Consider the following 17,024-nt stretch of genomic DNA (forward strand, 5'->3'; position numbering starts at 1 on the left):
AGCAGCTGGAATGCTATGATTATTTCATCATTCAGATCTGGAACTACCTTAAAAACAATAAGTCTAGTTTTAGAAATTTCTTCTCATTCTTTTCAAACTGACGCGTAGGCCTAGGCTGATTATTTAACGCTGTATGCCACACACTTTTCACCCTGTAATTATAGTTTATTTATTTATTTATTTATTACCTAGCTAATTCTTGAGTTGTCCAAGTAGGACCCCACAGGGCAAAATAAAGCCAGATCAATTTTCATTGTAAGTTTAATAGACTGCATGACTCATGCCAATTGTTGTTTAAGTCATTGTGACTAATAATTGTATAGGCGGAAATCAAGTGCTTTAGCGTAGTCCTAATTAATTGCTGCTCCCAGAAAACTAGACAGAGTCAGTGTCGATCCTACGCCTTTCCCTCTCTGTGTCAGCTTGACGCTGGGGTGTTCAATCCTGCTCCTGGAGGGCCATTGTCCTGCAAAAAAACACAACAAAACCAGCTAATCACGGTCTTAATAGGCATACTAGAAACTTAAAGGCAGGTCAAGTTTGGACACCCCTGGTTTAACGTAACAAGAGTACAATTGCACCTCCTTGTGGTTAGTAAAGGTAACTGCATTGATCGTATAAAGTAACGAGGTGGGAAATAATTTGTTACATGTTTACCAGACATTAAAAATGAAGCAACGCACTTTGTTGTTGGTTTTTAATGAATTTCTTCCATAGATTGTACATGTTTGTATTAAAAAAAGAAAGAAATCATTAGGCTTGTAGATTTTAGACTATAACTAGAGTGCACATACGACTGTAGCCTATAGCCTAATATTTTTATTATTTTTATTTTTATTTATTTATTCACATCTGTATAGTCTCTTTTTCTCAGCAGGATATGTAGGACCATGTTTCTCTATGCATAGAAGCCTAGTTTTAAGCTGATATAAGTGGTATTCGCACTGGCTACACTAACCTGTACTGACTGTTTTGCTGTTTACAGCATTGAGCTGTTACATTAAAGGCTGCAGATAGGGGAAATAGCTTAATAGTCAGTCCATTTTCATGCTTTTAATGTCCTTCAGAAAAGAATCTGTCACTGGTTAAATATATACTGTAATATACTCAAATCATTTTGATGATATGTTGCTTGCAAAAAATAGTTTTTAGTCAAAATATACAGGTAATGTCGATGGAGAAAAATGCTTTTTGTTCTCAGATGGGTGTAGTTACTGCATCTACCAGCAGGGGGCTGACTGGACCATCCTGACCAGCCAAATCTTCACTCACCCCTTTGTTTATAAAATCTAGAGTACATGAACATGTGTATATACAAAGGCAGTGATATCTGTCAGGGTATCTTATGCTTGGTAGTCCAAAATAAAATAGCTTACTGCAGCATTAAACTGAGAAAGGGTCATGAGCCATGGTTTATAACCATTTTCTAAAGATTTGGTTTCATTTTACATGTGCCTCCACTAACCCACTGTGATGTTGACATAAATGCTTTTGCAAAAAAAAAAAAAAAAAAAAAAAAAAAAATATATATATATATATATATATATATATATTTGTAATTCGCTTCCCTTTAAACAATATTCTCTTATTTTAAAAAACTTAAAATATCCAGGTCCAGCCTAGTGTTTATATATAGAAAAAAAATATTAATATTATGAAATATAAAATAATAAAGCATGTAAAATATGAATATTAAAACCTAAAATTTAGATTTTAGGTAGGAACACCTTAAGAGGTTCATTTTCATGCACTTTATCCAGGAACCCCAGGTTAAAATAAGGGTAGAGGGTCTCAGTGAAGGTGTCCTTGAAGGTGTAGAGGTGCGTCATGTTCTCAGCATTGTAGAAGGACACCAGCCCTCTTTTATAGTCCAGATACACGCCGATTCTTGCCAGCGGCTCTTCCAAGGCCAGTAATGTTGGTGGAGACGTCCCAGCCATGTATTGAACTCCATACGACAGTGAGAGCGTCCAGAAGCCGTTGGCCGGCATGGTATTGATGACGCCTTTTCTCGTGACGGATTCGCGAGCGACTCCTACGGTCCACACGGTGCTGCTGTACACCTCCACCTCCCAGTAGTGGCGGCCTTTAGTGAACCCTTGACTGCCCATGAGAGACAGGGCGGCATTGAAGCGCTGTGGGTTGTCCTGCACCGTGATGTTGAAGGTCTGGTAGCGCACACAGGTGAGCGAAGATGTAAGACTGAGCCAGGGGTTGGCTGTTTTGGAGTTAAATGTGATGGCTGAGGGAACTAGAAAAATGTAATAGAGAACTGTTAGTTCATGATATAGTAATCGGTTAAATGTAATCAAATAAGTCTTAACTGCATTTACTGATTATAGATTGCAGTCTATTGGAATCATTGGTGCCCCCTTGACTTGATTTCGATCTTATGTTACAGGTCATATTCGATTTGTAAAGTTTAAGCAGTTTAGATCAAAGCCTTTTAGTACATCAATATTGGTGTTCCACAGGGCTCAGTTTTGGGTCCTTTTTTATTTATTATTGATCTTTTACCCCTTGGTAATATTTTTAGGAAATTTGGTATTAAATTTCACTGCTATGCAGATGACACCCAACTTTACCTACCTGTTTTACAAATTTTCTTAAACTTAGAAGTAAAAATTTAATTCTTGTTGGTTCAAAAATCAATCTGACCAAATCTAAATGTTCCTCTGTGAATATTGATAATATGATTTCTGGTGTCTGTTTCTAATCAGGTTAAAAATTTGGGTGTCATCTTTGAAAGTACTTTATCATTCGAAGCACATATGTCATTGTCAGTGTCATTTGCTCTGCATATTTCCACATACGTAAAATTAATCGACTTCGTCCAGTTCTCTCAGTAAAGAGCACTGCAGTTCTTATTCATGCTTTAGTCACTTCCTGTATTGATTACTGTAATGCTTTTTTTTTTTTTTGCCTGCCTTCAAAGCTTTTCTACAAACTCCAGCTACAGAACACAGCTGCTAGAATTATTTGCAGAACTCCTCTAACTGAACACATTACTCCCATTACACTTGCAATCCTCCTTCTTATTTACAAGGCACTCAATAATCTTGCCTTATAATAATCATTCTTATCAGACCTTCCTCATATCTACACAACTACTCGTACCTTAAAGGTGAACTAAGTAACTTTTTTACCTTAACTGAACAGCTTCGGAGTCATTGGAATGGTTATAATACTTATTTTGGGTTGAATGGTGGTCGTTTCGCACCCCCCTGGTGCCCGTGAGCGGAAAATACGCACTTGCAACTTTGGGGCGGCGGGCCGCCGGCCGCCACGTCAGGAAGTCTCGTGTGATATCAGGTCTCGCGATGTAAACAACTGCTTTACGGCCAAAAGAAATCTGCTAAAATGCTGTCATTATTGCGCTCCCTCACGCTGTTCGAACCCGAATGAAGAAGACGTTTTAAAGAATGTCCCATCTGCTTTGATGTCGTTGATCTACTAGCCTCTGGTGTCCGAGAATCACCAACGAGTTTTTACAACAGTGTTGTCAAATATCTATTCCGAAGCTGTGGGGGGAGCTCTAGAGAGAAACCTGCGAGCGAAAAGCGAGAATACAGCGTAGAAATCTGCTTTAAAGCTGCAGTCCGCAGTTTTTCCTCTTTGTCGCCATCTCTGTTCAAAATCTGCAATTGCAGTTATTCGCGGAATCATCAATTTACGTGCGTTGTGTCTCGGCATGGCACAGCGCGGATAAATCCAATGTTTTGAGGAGAATGTGCGGCTGTCAGTCACCGCGCTGGTGGTGTGGATACTGTCATTCGCTATCACAGATTCTACTTTTTGGAAGTATGACCGACATAAGAATTTTCACCGGAAAATGTCGTCTGAATAAGTAGCCTAAGTAACATCCACTTTAGTTCTGACCAAGCGTGCCGCACAAGCCCTGAAAAGTGAAGCCAAAACGTCTCGATCGCCCCCCGGTGACTGGTCCTAGTATAGGTCATAAGCCCCGCCTCCCCATGTTATTCAACGGGACGTGAGACCAACTAAACAATTAAATTACACTTCAAATATCTTTTTTCCAAAGGTGGTTTCTTTCATTTGCTGTCGTTTTTATCACGCTGATGTAAGTTCAAGTGTCTGTTTCAAAAATAAGTTGGTTTTTAGTTAGTTACGTGATGCGGTGATGTAACGTCATGATTGACAGCTGTGATTGACAGGTTCTCGAGCGAAGTAGTCACTGAAGCACCAACGGACATTTTTTTCGGGATCTTCGGAGGACTGAGGAGATTGTATTTACTTTATTTTAACAAGCCTCTTGTCGTACTGTAATCAATTTTTTAAAAAGTGTGCAGAATCCACTCTCCCTGAGTGCATTCTGCGAGAGTGAGGGCGGAGCGTTGATTTCGCGGCTTTACTTCCTGCTCACTACTGCGCAGGTCTGGTCCCGAGATCGCTACTGCGCAGACTCAAGTTCCAATATGTCAGCGCCATATCGGGACTCTGGCGGCTTCAGTTCTCATCAATGGAAGAGAGCGAAGGGGCGTCGTCCATCTTTTTTTACAGTCTATGGTTCTGACCAACTAAGGGGAAAAAGCATTGCAGTAAATCGTGCTGATTAAATCTAACGATCGCTTATCATATCACATCAAACCATGCAAATTATACTTTGCTCTCAAATTGTTAATGTTAACAACATCAGCATTGCGTGACTACATTTATTGCCCTTCCGATATTTGTCCTTGTTTTCGCATGGGCCCGGTTGCAGTGTCTTTCTTTTTTTTCTCCGAAGTCCTAAGTCTTTCCCGTTTTACAACAGGTGAATCTCCAGTTGTCACTGGTGATTGTCGTTTGAACCTTTCTGGATCCGCCATCAAATTGATAAGTTTAATTATATCAAGTGCTGTGAGAAAAGGCTATAAATCTCCACCACCAACATCCTCACACGCAATATAGCCTACTAGCCGAGACTCCTCATTTATGTGCACAGATGTGACGTAATGACGCAGGGGTGTCAAACTCATTTTCACTGAGGGCCACTTCAGCATTATGGCTGCCCTCAAAGGGCCGGTTGTAACTGTAAGACTTTTAAAATGTTAATATAGTGTCTCTTTATTTGATTATTACTTATTTAAGTTACAAATATTGTATATGCATTTGCAGGGGTGTTTCTAGGTTTTAAAAACATCAGGGGATGAGCCCGAAACATCAGGGGCTGGGTAATAATGATTTGATACAGAGAATAATGTATATTGTATATATGCAGGGGCAAACTGGCTCAAAAATTCAGCCTTGGCACTGTAGCCACACCAGCACACATTACCACACAGTCATGCGTATTCAAATGTGAGGTAGTTAGGGGGGTTCGGGGACATGCTCCCCCAATAAAATTTGGATTTCTCGGACCTACATATGTGCATTTTTAGGTGTTTAAAGGGGGGGGGGGGGGGGGGGGGGGGTCCATATAGTTATCTAAGTCAGTCACACCTCGACTTTCTTCCAAATAACGCACATTTCATTCATAATATTATAAATACAGGCCTCTATATTTCCTGCACATTTTTGTTTTTCTGAATGGTCTGAATAAAAATAGGTAATACAAAACGATTACTTGGTCACCACCACCACCACCACCAAGGCTCGAAGGGGGTCTCGCCCAGGGTGTAATTCAATGTAGAACCGCCACTGTCTCGCGGGCCATATAAAATAATGTGGCGGGCCGGAATAGGCCCGCGGGCCTTGAGTTTGACACATAATGACGCAATGACATGCTCGAATTTCCCGCGGAAATCCACCAGTATACCACTGGAATTAAAAACATTATTACAAGCTTACTATTTTGAATCGAGCTACGGCAAGCAGATAGTTTTGAACGCTGGTTGTGTATGTGTACAAAAAAGCTACGGACTGCAGCTTTAAGATCATCTTCTGCACTCACTCTTGTTCTCCCTCGAACTCACACAACTTCTATAAGGGCACCGAGCCTTTAGTCATGCAGCTCCTTATTTATTGAAGTTGTTGCCACAGGATGTGCAAAACAGTGAAAGTCTTGTTTCTAAATCTCGCCTTAAGACCCATCTTTTAGGTAGGCTTTTATGTGATCGTTTTTATGCTTGTATCCAGTTCTAACCAGGCTGCAATAATGATTATTTGTTGTTTAATGTTGATAGTTTTATTGTGTTTCTAAGGTGTCCTTATGTGTCATGTAAGGCATCCATAAATAAAATGTATAATAGTAATATGTGAAAATGCATTTTTTTATTATTTTTTTTTAGGATCATTCCCAAACCTGGGTAGATGCTTCCCTTCAGTGACTTCCACACTCTGTACTGCAGGGGCCCGGCGAAGCGGCCTTCACACAGGCTGGGTGGTGTCAGTGCCTGCCTCTCGAACTTCGGTGGCTGCCTGCTTGAAACAACAAAAGCCCAGACACAAAAACAATTCAAGCACTTCCTCATGAAAATATTAGTGAACACATTAAATGTAACAGAACCATAGAGGTCGCTCACCTTTGAAGCAGGCCCTTTATACTCTGCAAAAAAGACAGGAAAAGGGAGATTGATGAAATTGGCTCAGTTCGAGAGGCAGGGGCAGAAGTTTTCCACATGAGATCAGTGTTTGAAACTTAAACTTCATCTGCGACTCTGGAAAATCCCCTTGTGCTGCTCTAATGGCATTATCTTCCTATTGCAAGGGTGAGATCATTAGATTGTTTCCTGTGTTGACCCAACCCAAGTGATGTCCCACAAAGCTTTTTGTAACAGTTAACTATTGAAATGATAATGTAGGATAAGATAAAAAAAATAATAATAATTGTATATGTATATGTACATGTGTGTTTAATATTTTTAAATTGTTTACTCATTTAGTAGGCTATTATATGTAAATGTAAATGGACTGCATTTATATAGCGCTTTCAACAGACCCATGGCCACCAAAGCGCTTTACATATTGCCTCACATTCACTCACTCATTCACACATTCATACACCGACAGCGGTGTATTATGTGACGACACATAATGTGTGTGTGTGTGTGTGTGTGTGTATATATAGCCTATATATATGAAAAAAAGGAAAATGTTTAATAACATTTATTTTTATGTAAAATATGAATGAAAAAATATATAATAATAATAATTATAATATAAATATAATTAAATACTTATTTAATATTTTAATTTATTATTATTATATGTAATTATTAAATATAATTATAATACTATAATTAAACTATATAATACTGTATATAAATATGTAATAAATATATAAAACTATAAAAAAATGGATCTCAATAAATTTATTTTGTATTATGCAATTAAAATTGCCTATCACTCAGCAAATCACTGACAACAGGGGATTCTACTCCACTGCAGGATCCAACTGTAGATCCAACTGATCTGGCAGCAGATCACACACAAGTTTCACTGTCTGCACACACCCATTGTCAACCGTATGACACACTCCAATTTCGATTCTAAATGTCTTTGGTGCTGCAAATATCTGTGAGTGTGAACGTGTGGCTGACTCTGCAGTCACTCACCCTGAGTAGCGTGTAAGGATCCTGTTCGCTGAGTTTGTCCTCGATATCATTCATAGCTCTGCGCAGACGGGATATCTCCACACTGAGCAGGGCCTTGTGCTCGTCCAGTCTTATCAGCTCCCGACGCTCCTCCGTCTTCAGCTTCACCTGCAGGAGTTTCTCTTCCTGGTACAGGAACTGGTGGAGCTCGCTGAACTGTGCCTCGATTCTCTGCTTCAGATCTGCAGTGTGCTCCTGCGTTCGAAAGCAGTCACATTTGAGGTAATGTTTTCCCTCAGAGTGGAAGTCAACTCACGCTTGCGTGAATCATTTATTTTATTGAAAATGGTATCGAATGTTTTGAAATTGACTGGATCATGAAAAGTGGGCAATGTAGTGCAGCCAGAATGGTTTGCTTCCATTTTCCCCTTAAAGGAATAGGTTTTTTAAATTCTGTCATCATTTTGTCTTCAATTTCTTTCTTCTGCTGAACACAAAAGAAGATATTTTGAAGTCGGTAACCAGACAGTTGATGGACCCCATTGACTTCCATAGTTCAGCAGAAGAAATAAACTCATACAGGTTTGAAACAACTTGATAGTGAGTAAATAATGACGGAATTTTCATTTTTGGGTAAACTATCCCTTTAAGACCTAGCAAAACTTAAAGGAATGGTTCACTTAAAAATAAAAATTCTGTCATCATTTACTCACCATCAAGTTGTTTCAAACCTGTATGAGTTCTTTCTTCTGCTGAACACAGTAGATACAGATCTACTGTGATCTAGATGAAGATATTTTGAAGAATGTCGATTACAAAACAGTTGTTGACCACATAAAGTACCATGGAAGTCATTTACGTCAACTATTTGGTTCACCCTCGTTCCCAGACAGCGCAAAGGTTCCAAAAGATAAGAACTCTTTTCCACTAAAGAACCTTTTTTTTGCAATGGAAAGGTTCCATGGATATTAAAGGTTCTTCATGCATGGAACCATCAATGTCAATAAAGAACCTTTTGTTTTTAACTGTGTACAGGTCTTGCTTCCGCAGAAAACAAAAATTATTATTATTTTTTTTATAAAAATGCCTCAGTGTTTTTGGTCCATACAATGAAAGTCAATGGGGTACAATGTTGTTTTGATGGCAAATATGGACAAAAATAGATGAAATACTTATCTTCAAAATATCTTCTTTTGTGTTTGGAATGATGTGAAGTTGAGTAAAGGATGGCAGACTTGTCACTTTGAATTCATGTTTATTTAAATTGACTATTTACTTACTATTATCTGGAATTTAGATCAGGTGCAGGGTTATGTGGTCAACTAAAACTAAGATCGTAATAATTAGAAAAAAAAAAGTTGAAATTAAATTAATGTTAACTAAAATAAAATACAATATAAAAATTTCAGAAATTCTCATTTTCATACAAAAAAAAAAAAAAAAAAAACCTGAAAAATTAATTAGAACTGTAAACACAGAAACCAAAATGACAACATTACAAGGAAAATGGAATATATATATATTCACTATTGAAGAGTGTGCATGAGATTGTGTGATTCTTACCTTCAGCTTCTTCACCTCCTCTTCAGTCTCTCTCTCACACTCTAGAGCAGTGTTGAGCTCTTTTTGAAGGGCAGTTGCAGAAGTGGTTAGAGAAGTCTATTCAACACAAAAAACAGACTTATTTTCTGCTGAGCTGAAGAGGTTACAAAATAAGAGACACATTGTCTTTGATTCTTACCCGATATCTCTTCTGCGCATCTTGCACGCACACCAGCGTATGAGCCCGGTGGTCCTGAGAGATCCCGCACACCAGACACACCAGCTCCTGGTCTTCCTCACAATAGAGTTTCAGCTCTTCTCTGTGTCGGCTGCAAACTGGGGTTTTAGGAACCGTGTCGGCCGCCATCCCAGTCAGCCGACCCCCACTTTCCTCGATCCCCTGGCAGTAGCTCTCCACGATGTTGGCTACAATGCGGTTGGGTCGGTAGCTCTGGCCAGGGAAGACTTTCCGGCATTGAGGACAGGAACCAGACCCGCATTGGCCTTTCCCGCGCGGGCCGCTCCAGTAACTGGAAATGCAGGCCTCGCAGAAAGTGTGGTCGCAGGGCAAGGAAACCGGGTGCTTGAACAGGTCCAGGCAGATGGAGCAGGTGAGGTCCCTGCTCAGGCGCTGCGCAGAGCTCTTGGACACTCGAGGACTGAGCTCAGCCCTCAGCTTTTGCTTGTCCATTTTGTCCTGTGTGGGAAGATTGTTGGACGTCTGTTCTCTGGGATCTTCAGTGCTTGTTCTTCTCTTGTCTCTTCCCTGCCTGCTCTCTCCGAGCTCTGGCCCTGTCTTTCCTGTTTACTGTGAGACAGGATAGGGGGAGCTGAGGGGGCGGCTCTTGTCTCAGGCTTGATCCTGCCGAAAGTTGGCTGGAGTTGCACGTCCCCTCTGCTTTCCTTCAACATGACGTCAGACCTACAGCCAGGAAACCAAGAGCCTAGAGCCCAAGGACTGTTTATTTTTGGAGAAAGCCCCTTCTAGATTGGTCTTATGAAATCTTGTATAAGAAACTTTATTGCACACGTACAGTAACCTGGTATTTATCCAAAACATTTTAATCCCCTCCATGTGACTGTGCATATGTCAGCACAAAAAGCTTTGTGAGTAAAACCAGATGTGTCCTACTTTTTTCCCACTCTTTCTTTTCAAAACTTGCATAAAGGATATAAGCATATTTAACAATGCATTTTCAGATGCATCATATTTATCAGAGCTTGGCAGTGTGTATAAAACAGCAAAGAAACCGGGTTCAGGAGGAGTCCCTTTTCGGCTATCCCAGACGTTGTTGGTGTTAACTGTAGTTGGCAAAGAAATATTTGTGAATTCTATTGTCTGAGTGTTGTCTGAGTATAATGACAATTTAAACTATGTGAGTTTAAACCGTGTAGGGAGTTGGGCGCCAATTTGTTTGGAGTATCCACTCCTTAACTTTTCTCCTGTTTATTTTTAATTAGTCAGGGAGAATTGTCTTTAATTTTGTTTTCTTTTTGTTTAGGGAATTTAATTTCCACCATTCTCTGTGCTTTGCAAGTGCTGTTGTGTTTTCCTGCATCGCACGTCTCCATCCTCAGTAAAACAATATATATTTTTCTCTCCTGATTGACAATAAATACATATCTCCATGCATTATGGTAAGAGAAACAATAACAAAATGGTCATTTTTTTCAGTTACACTTTATTTTGGTGTTCTTGTTACAGTGTAATTACACATTTAAGTACTGAGTGATATTAATTAACAACATGTACTTACTATATAATTATAGTAGTGCTAGGGTTAGAGTTTGGTTTAGGGTTAGTTGCATGTTATTATGCATAATTTACTGTTATTACTACAGCAAGTACATGTAACAAGGACACTATAATAAAGTCTTACCAATTTTTTAAAGTTAGCATTTGAGGAAGACTGCTGAGACAGTTGTTTATCCTGTTGAAAGTGTCGTTGTGGTCTGCACATGCCTGCATGCTTATAGTGTATCTCAAGGGACTGCAAGCCGGAAAGAAAGAGCTGTGTTTTAACTCTCTCCTCATGTTCCCCTGGACCACTCGGCCTCCGCTTCCTTCCTGTTCGTTCAGTATTGTTAAAATTCAGTTCCATGTATCCTGCCCCTCTTCCAAGTTCTCTGGAAAAAAAAAGATGGAGCTACAGCTATAATTTAATGCAGAGAAGAATAGCAAAACGGATGTTTGAATAAACATAGATATAGCTGTGGAGTGTCCCTTGGGAAACACAAAGTCGAAGTCTTGAGGGCTCAGAGTGACTCAGAAATGGGTTTTAGGTCAACAGCTCTGCAGTGGTGGTATCTCAATCTTTACAGGAAACTTGGCAGTCACGATAGGGGCTTTTAAATCAGACACTCTTTTACAGTTGTTTACTAGCATTGGGAAATTCCACCCCACTTTAGCTGGGTGGGTTTAAGAGTTTTGGGGCTGAAGTGGGAATAAGAGAAACACACACTAGGAACCAGCTGGTAAGCCCTGCGGTTGAGGATTCGGCCTGCAAAAGACGGCAGTGAGTGAAGATTCCTGCACATGCAGACTCATGTGAGTTTCAGTGCATGAGTCATTTGATCCCATTCCACAAACATCATGTACACCTGAAACGATGCTTTAATATCCCAGACCCTGTATTTGTTAGAACATGCTATGGAGGAATGCTTATACACACATTTCGAGGTCATGCTATACATTGCTGGCAGTAATTCATGCAGAAAACTGCAAAAGGATAGCTGTCCTGACATGTCCCACAGTCGTGCCAGTGATCTGTTTTTGAATAATTATTATACAGTACATGCACTTTTATGATTCCATGGCCTGGTTGCACAGACTGGGCTTAGATTAAGCCATTAGGCCTTAGTTCAGTTAGGACAGTATAGCTTTTATAAGCATGCCTTAGAAAAAAAAAAAAAAAACATTACTGATTTGCTTCTTGAGACAAAACAATAACACTGACATATTTTAAGATATGTCAGTGCAAGTTTGCTTTCAGTTAAAACAGCTCAAACATGCATATTAGTCTGGGACTAGGCCTAAACCTGAGGCCTGTTTCAGAAAGGAGGTTAAGTGAAAACTCTTGAGAAGCCTATGTTAACCCTGAGGGAAACTGGGTTTTCCGTTTCAGAATGGAAGTAGGCCTATGTCAAACCCGAGAAAGCAGCTTAAGTCAAGGCTGTTTCTGAAAGAGGGGGAACTTATTCTCTGAGTCAGTTACCATGGTAAGTTATACTGTGTACCTAACCTGGTCTGGAGTTTCTTTCAGTCTCCTCCCTCGTTTTAAAGCGTAAGCGTTATTTAAATACTTATTACCCCATTGGCAGATCATTTGCAAAATAATAAAAACGCACTTAAATTGTTACATTTTTTCCCCCTAGGAAGCAAGACTAAATAGCCCACATTATGCCATTTTTCTCATGAAAATAAATGCATCTTGATAAGAATCTTTAAATATTTTGACTGGACACAACAAGACCAAAATACCAAGTAAGAGTAGTAATCCTACGTTTTTTGCACTGCAGGTACATTCATTCATTGTGCATATTCATCATGCAGACACCGTCAAAGGGACAAAAATGGCATGTCATTTTATACAGGATCCTGTAGATGAGGAGGCTATATTCAGTTACATTTATGGCGGGAGAGGACATTGGATTTTGTCATATTATCCACATGCATATTTACCATTTTAAATGGTAGTTTTCTATATAACATCTGGATCTATGCTCGAGCACATTAATATGGCCGCTGTATGCAGAGCGGTAAGGAAAGTGTGCCTCGCTCTCGTGCTCTTTCTTAGAATGTTTGTGTTGTTTCTTTCCTGGGCACAATCCTGTGAGAGCAATCAAAGAGGGGATTCACATGATTGCAGGTCAGTGGTGTAAACCACTTTAAATGACGTTCACTTGATAACATCTTGCTGCGACCTCTGGAGGTAACCTACTAATTAGAATTTCCTTTAGGATTTCCTATGTGGATGGATGCATTGATAACACACATATTCCCATCATTGCACCTTACGGATGTGAAAGAGATTACTGTATGGGATGGAAGGATGACAAACGGAAGGGTAGTCCGAGATCTATGCCGTAACCACCACCACAGCTGTTAAATAAACACAAATTATTCAAAATGTTTTGGGGTCATTTTTAATTCCTACAAATACAAAAGCAATAACAGATCTTTTTTATACTCTTTTTGCTCTTTCATACTTTATTTTAGGGGTTTCGTAGATCAACAATACACACAACACAAAAAAAGAAAAAAAAACGTTACATCTAACATCTCAACATCTTATATCTCTTTAATGCAAAAACAGCAAAAGAGAACAAGGCAAACAAATTGGCTCAAATGAATAATTGACGTTGGAATTGGCGACATCTTGTGGCCAATAGCTGCAATTCACATTTAAGAGTTTTCCAGATTTAATCATTTTTGATCATGTGTGTATATTTATATATAATATAATTCATTTATCACAATGCGGGAGCCTTCAATTCAGATGATAACTAACTAACTAAATGTTACACATGCACCCACATATTCATGTTATGCTCATGTTATTTGTAGGATTTTTTTTTTTTTAAGTATTTTTTGTTCTTAAGTTCTGTCTTCAAATTTCCTTTCAGTAATTAAACATCTCTCAAAAAAAAAAAAAAAAAAAAAAATTAATTAAATTCAAGAGTTACTGGACAAAGAACGAGCTCACGCAACAAATCAAATGCGTATGAAATGACGCCCTCTAGTGGTCAGTGGCTGCAGTTCCGTCCGTGTTCGAGGAGGAGTCAAGCGTCAGAGGAAATGACGAAGGCAAGAGAGGGTCAGTTTATCAAAGTTCCAGCAAAAGCGCGCGTAGTTACATTCAGAGCCCAGAGAGAAGAGAAGACGGGACAGATACACCTGTGTTTCTTTTGCAGTCTTTGGACTTGTTCCTGCTACGGTTAAAACACTTTGATAGACTACGAGTAGTGCGTTCCTGCACTTGAAGACAAGCAGAAAACCAGGCCGCGCTTGTGTCATAACAGGATTTAGATAACTATTTTTCTCTCCTCACATAAGAAAGAAGCACAATGTTTGAGGCACGTCTCGTTCAAGGATCAATCCTTAAGAAGGTTCTGGAGGCTCTGAAAGACCTCATCACCGAAGCCTGCTGGGATGTGAGCTCCTCGGGCATCTCTCTGCAGAGCATGGACTCCTCTCATGTGTCTCTGGTGCAGCTCACACTCCGGAGCGATGGGTTCGACTCCTACCGCTGCGACAGAAACCTGGCCATGGGTGTCAATTTGAGCAGGTAACGTTAATGATAATAATGACTTTTTCTTTATTCGTATTATTTGCCGTCTAACTGCTCAGAGAGTGAAAGTTGAACATGTCTGAACATGTCCGACTGCGCGAGCAAACTGCAGCCCGCCATTTTTAAGATGTAAAACAAAAATGTGTCCCTTTCACTACTGTTAGTTGTGAAATGCGTAGTTTTAATGTTTAGTATGTCGTTAATGTGTCTCAAATATATCTAGTATTATTTGGCGCGCAGAGTGTTTCCTGTATTCTTCCCCTCACTGCTGGTCGTGACGTCACTTACGCGCGCTCAAGCTTGTTGGCGGGAAAAAAAAGCCGGGTTGATGAATGACAATATGGCTTTACTGTTGGACAAAGAACATTTGCTTAAAAATAATTTTACACCACTTTTATTTTTATAAAACTTTACATTGGTAGTTCAACGTGAATTGTAATGTGTTTTACATTACAAATAGAAATAACGTTTTTATGTTTTATTCTCAATTCAGCATGTCGCTGTACATGGTTCAACAATAAGTGCCTGTTCATTAATTTGAAAGGAATTGTTCTTGTTTTCTAGCATGTCAAAGATTCTGAAGTGTGCTGGAAATGAAGATATCATCACGCTCCGGGCAGAAGACAATGCAGACTCTTTGGCGCTGGTCTTTGAAACACTCAGTGAGTACATAAGACTAAATTGAAATGATTATTCCCAGTTTTAGATTAAATGCATAACTAAAGTTAAATGTAAATATAGCCAGGATAAACTAGATATAGCACACTATCAATAGAAAGCCATAAGTTATACTAGAGAGAGCCAGTGCTGATCTCTGAATGTGTTTGTAGATCAGGAGAAAGTGTCCGACTATGAGATGAAACTGATGGATCTGGATGTGGAGCAGCTTGGCATTCCAGTAAGGCTTTTTATTAAACATGATTGAAATTTTTATATGATTGCATTTGTGTTTTTCCCTGTTTTCTCCAATGGTCATGTTTTGTTCTGTCCTTAACCTCAGGAACAGGAATACAGTTGCGTGGTGAAGATGCCCTCTGGTGAATTCGCCCGAATCTGCAGGGATCTGTCGCAGATCGGCGATGCTGTCATGATCTCATGCGCCAAGGATGGCGTGAAGTTCTCTGCCAGTGGAGAGCTGGGAACGGGCAACGTTAAGCTTTCACAGACCAGCAGTGTCGACAAGGAGGATGAAGCGGTAACATTCTTTTAACATTGACAACATAACTAACTAAAGTCTGTACTAACTATGAGGGTAATTGACGACACTGTGTTCTTCGCAGGTGACAATTGAGATGAATGAGCCAGTGCAGCTTATTTTTGCATTGAACTACCTGAACTTCTTCACCAAGGCCACTCCTCTGTCCAAGACAGTCACACTCAGCATGTCTGCAGACATTCCACTAGGTATGAAAACTGCTCACATGCTCATTACATTGCATTTTGAGTTGAGACAATTGAAAATGATTGATTGTCTTTTCCTCCTGCAGTGGTTGAGTACAAGATTGCAGACATGGGACACGTCAAATATTACCTGGCACCCAAGATCGATGAAGAATCCTCCTAAATCCAAGTAGAAGACTGAAGGCTGTCATCTGTGGGATTTCATTCTGCATATCAAAAATTGTTTGGATAGATGTTTTGGGAAAATGAATTTAGTACTCAGTGTCTGCTGTGGTTTCCAGTTCAATGGATTCACAATTCTGTGACCTAAGCCATTTCATATGATTGGCAGATGATGCATGGGTGCACTTAAACTATGGTAGTTTGGTCCTTAGCTTTACCAGGCACTGTGGGCTGAATCTAGAGTGCTTATGGCAGCATACAGACTCAACTTTGGTTCAGTCTCGTTTTCTCAAACTTGGTCCCTCTTTACTCCATTTCAGGTTTTTGTCCAACTGCTCATTCTTATGTATAGATAATTGTCTGTAAATATGCTAATTGGACACTGTTCATCCAGTCAACCATTAATAAAACTTTTGTAATGTTGATTTGTGATTGTTTCTCTCCTGTCACAAGGTGCTTTATTTAAATTATGAAGCTATTTAGACATTCTAAAACTGCTTAATGTAATACGAAATGCATTATTGAATTTTATTTTTTGGACAATTTGTTGGCCACTAGAGGGAGCCAGATTAACATTTACTACAGTTCTGATGTTTGTTCAAGCTTTAAAAAACATCATTTTCATAGTGTTAATTATTGACTAAAATTGCCTTTTTCTTTTTGAGTAAATGGCATTTAAGAGAATGCTCATAAGAATAGCTACTCAATTGAAACATTTCCGTTTGTAAGACAAAAGACGCTGGATAATTACATACAGCTTACATTTTTCTTCTTTTAAAGGGATAGTTCACCCTAAAAAATAATTTTATCATTACTTGCTCTCAGCGGTCCGCGGGGTTCTCGAGGCCTCTCTCATAAATATGCACCAAATTGGGTCTTGAACCGTTTCTTGAAATGAACTTTGAAAGTATCGATTCGCAACGAATGAGCTGATTACTAGAAAACGTCTCTGAAACAACGTTATTTTTATGATTGGCGTCATTACAGCGAAATTGCGAGGAAACAAACCACAGGCGCAGCCAAACACATGCCGGGGAGTTGGGGTTTAATATTTATTATTTTTGGCAGTTTATTGGTAGTAACCTGGTTCTAGCTTGGATATTTGCACTTTGAAGACATCTTGTGAAGATTACCAAAAGAGTAATAGCATAGG

At 39.4% G+C, this 17,024-nt stretch overlaps 2 protein-coding genes across 3 annotated transcripts; one reads left to right on the forward strand and one right to left on the reverse strand.

The window, feature by feature from the left end:
- Positions 1-1,571: 1,571 nt before the first annotated feature.
- trim69 (tripartite motif containing 69) lies at positions 1,572-10,656 on the reverse strand. Of its 2 annotated transcripts, none has more exons than XM_084401046.1 (6): positions 9,217-10,656; positions 9,039-9,134; positions 7,497-7,730; positions 6,465-6,487; positions 6,245-6,360; positions 1,572-2,251 (listed from the first exon to the last, which is right to left on the reverse strand). In XM_084401046.1, the coding sequence occupies exons 1-6, from the start codon at positions 9,706-9,708 to the stop codon at positions 1,707-1,709; spliced, it is 1,506 nt and encodes a 501-aa protein (XP_084257172.1). In that variant the 5' UTR covers positions 9,709-10,656; the 3' UTR covers positions 1,572-1,706. The 2 variants fall into 2 exon arrangements, with proteins under 2 accessions (XP_084257172.1, XP_084257171.1); XM_084401045.1 differs by having other exon boundaries at positions 6,245-6,363.
- A 3,145-nt stretch (positions 10,657-13,801) lies between these two features.
- pcna (proliferating cell nuclear antigen) lies at positions 13,802-16,294 on the forward strand. Its single transcript, XM_084401155.1, has 6 exons — positions 13,802-14,305; positions 14,873-14,970; positions 15,139-15,206; positions 15,309-15,503; positions 15,589-15,712; positions 15,796-16,294. The coding sequence occupies exons 1-6, from the start codon at positions 14,085-14,087 to the stop codon at positions 15,870-15,872; spliced, it is 783 nt and encodes a 260-aa protein (XP_084257281.1). The 5' UTR covers positions 13,802-14,084; the 3' UTR covers positions 15,873-16,294.
- The last annotated feature ends 730 nt before the right edge of the window (positions 16,295-17,024 follow it).

Source organism: Rutilus rutilus, assembly GCF_951802725.1.
Source record: "Rutilus rutilus genome assembly, chromosome: 25".
NCBI classification, from domain to species: domain Eukaryota; kingdom Metazoa; phylum Chordata; class Actinopteri; order Cypriniformes; family Leuciscidae; genus Rutilus; species Rutilus rutilus.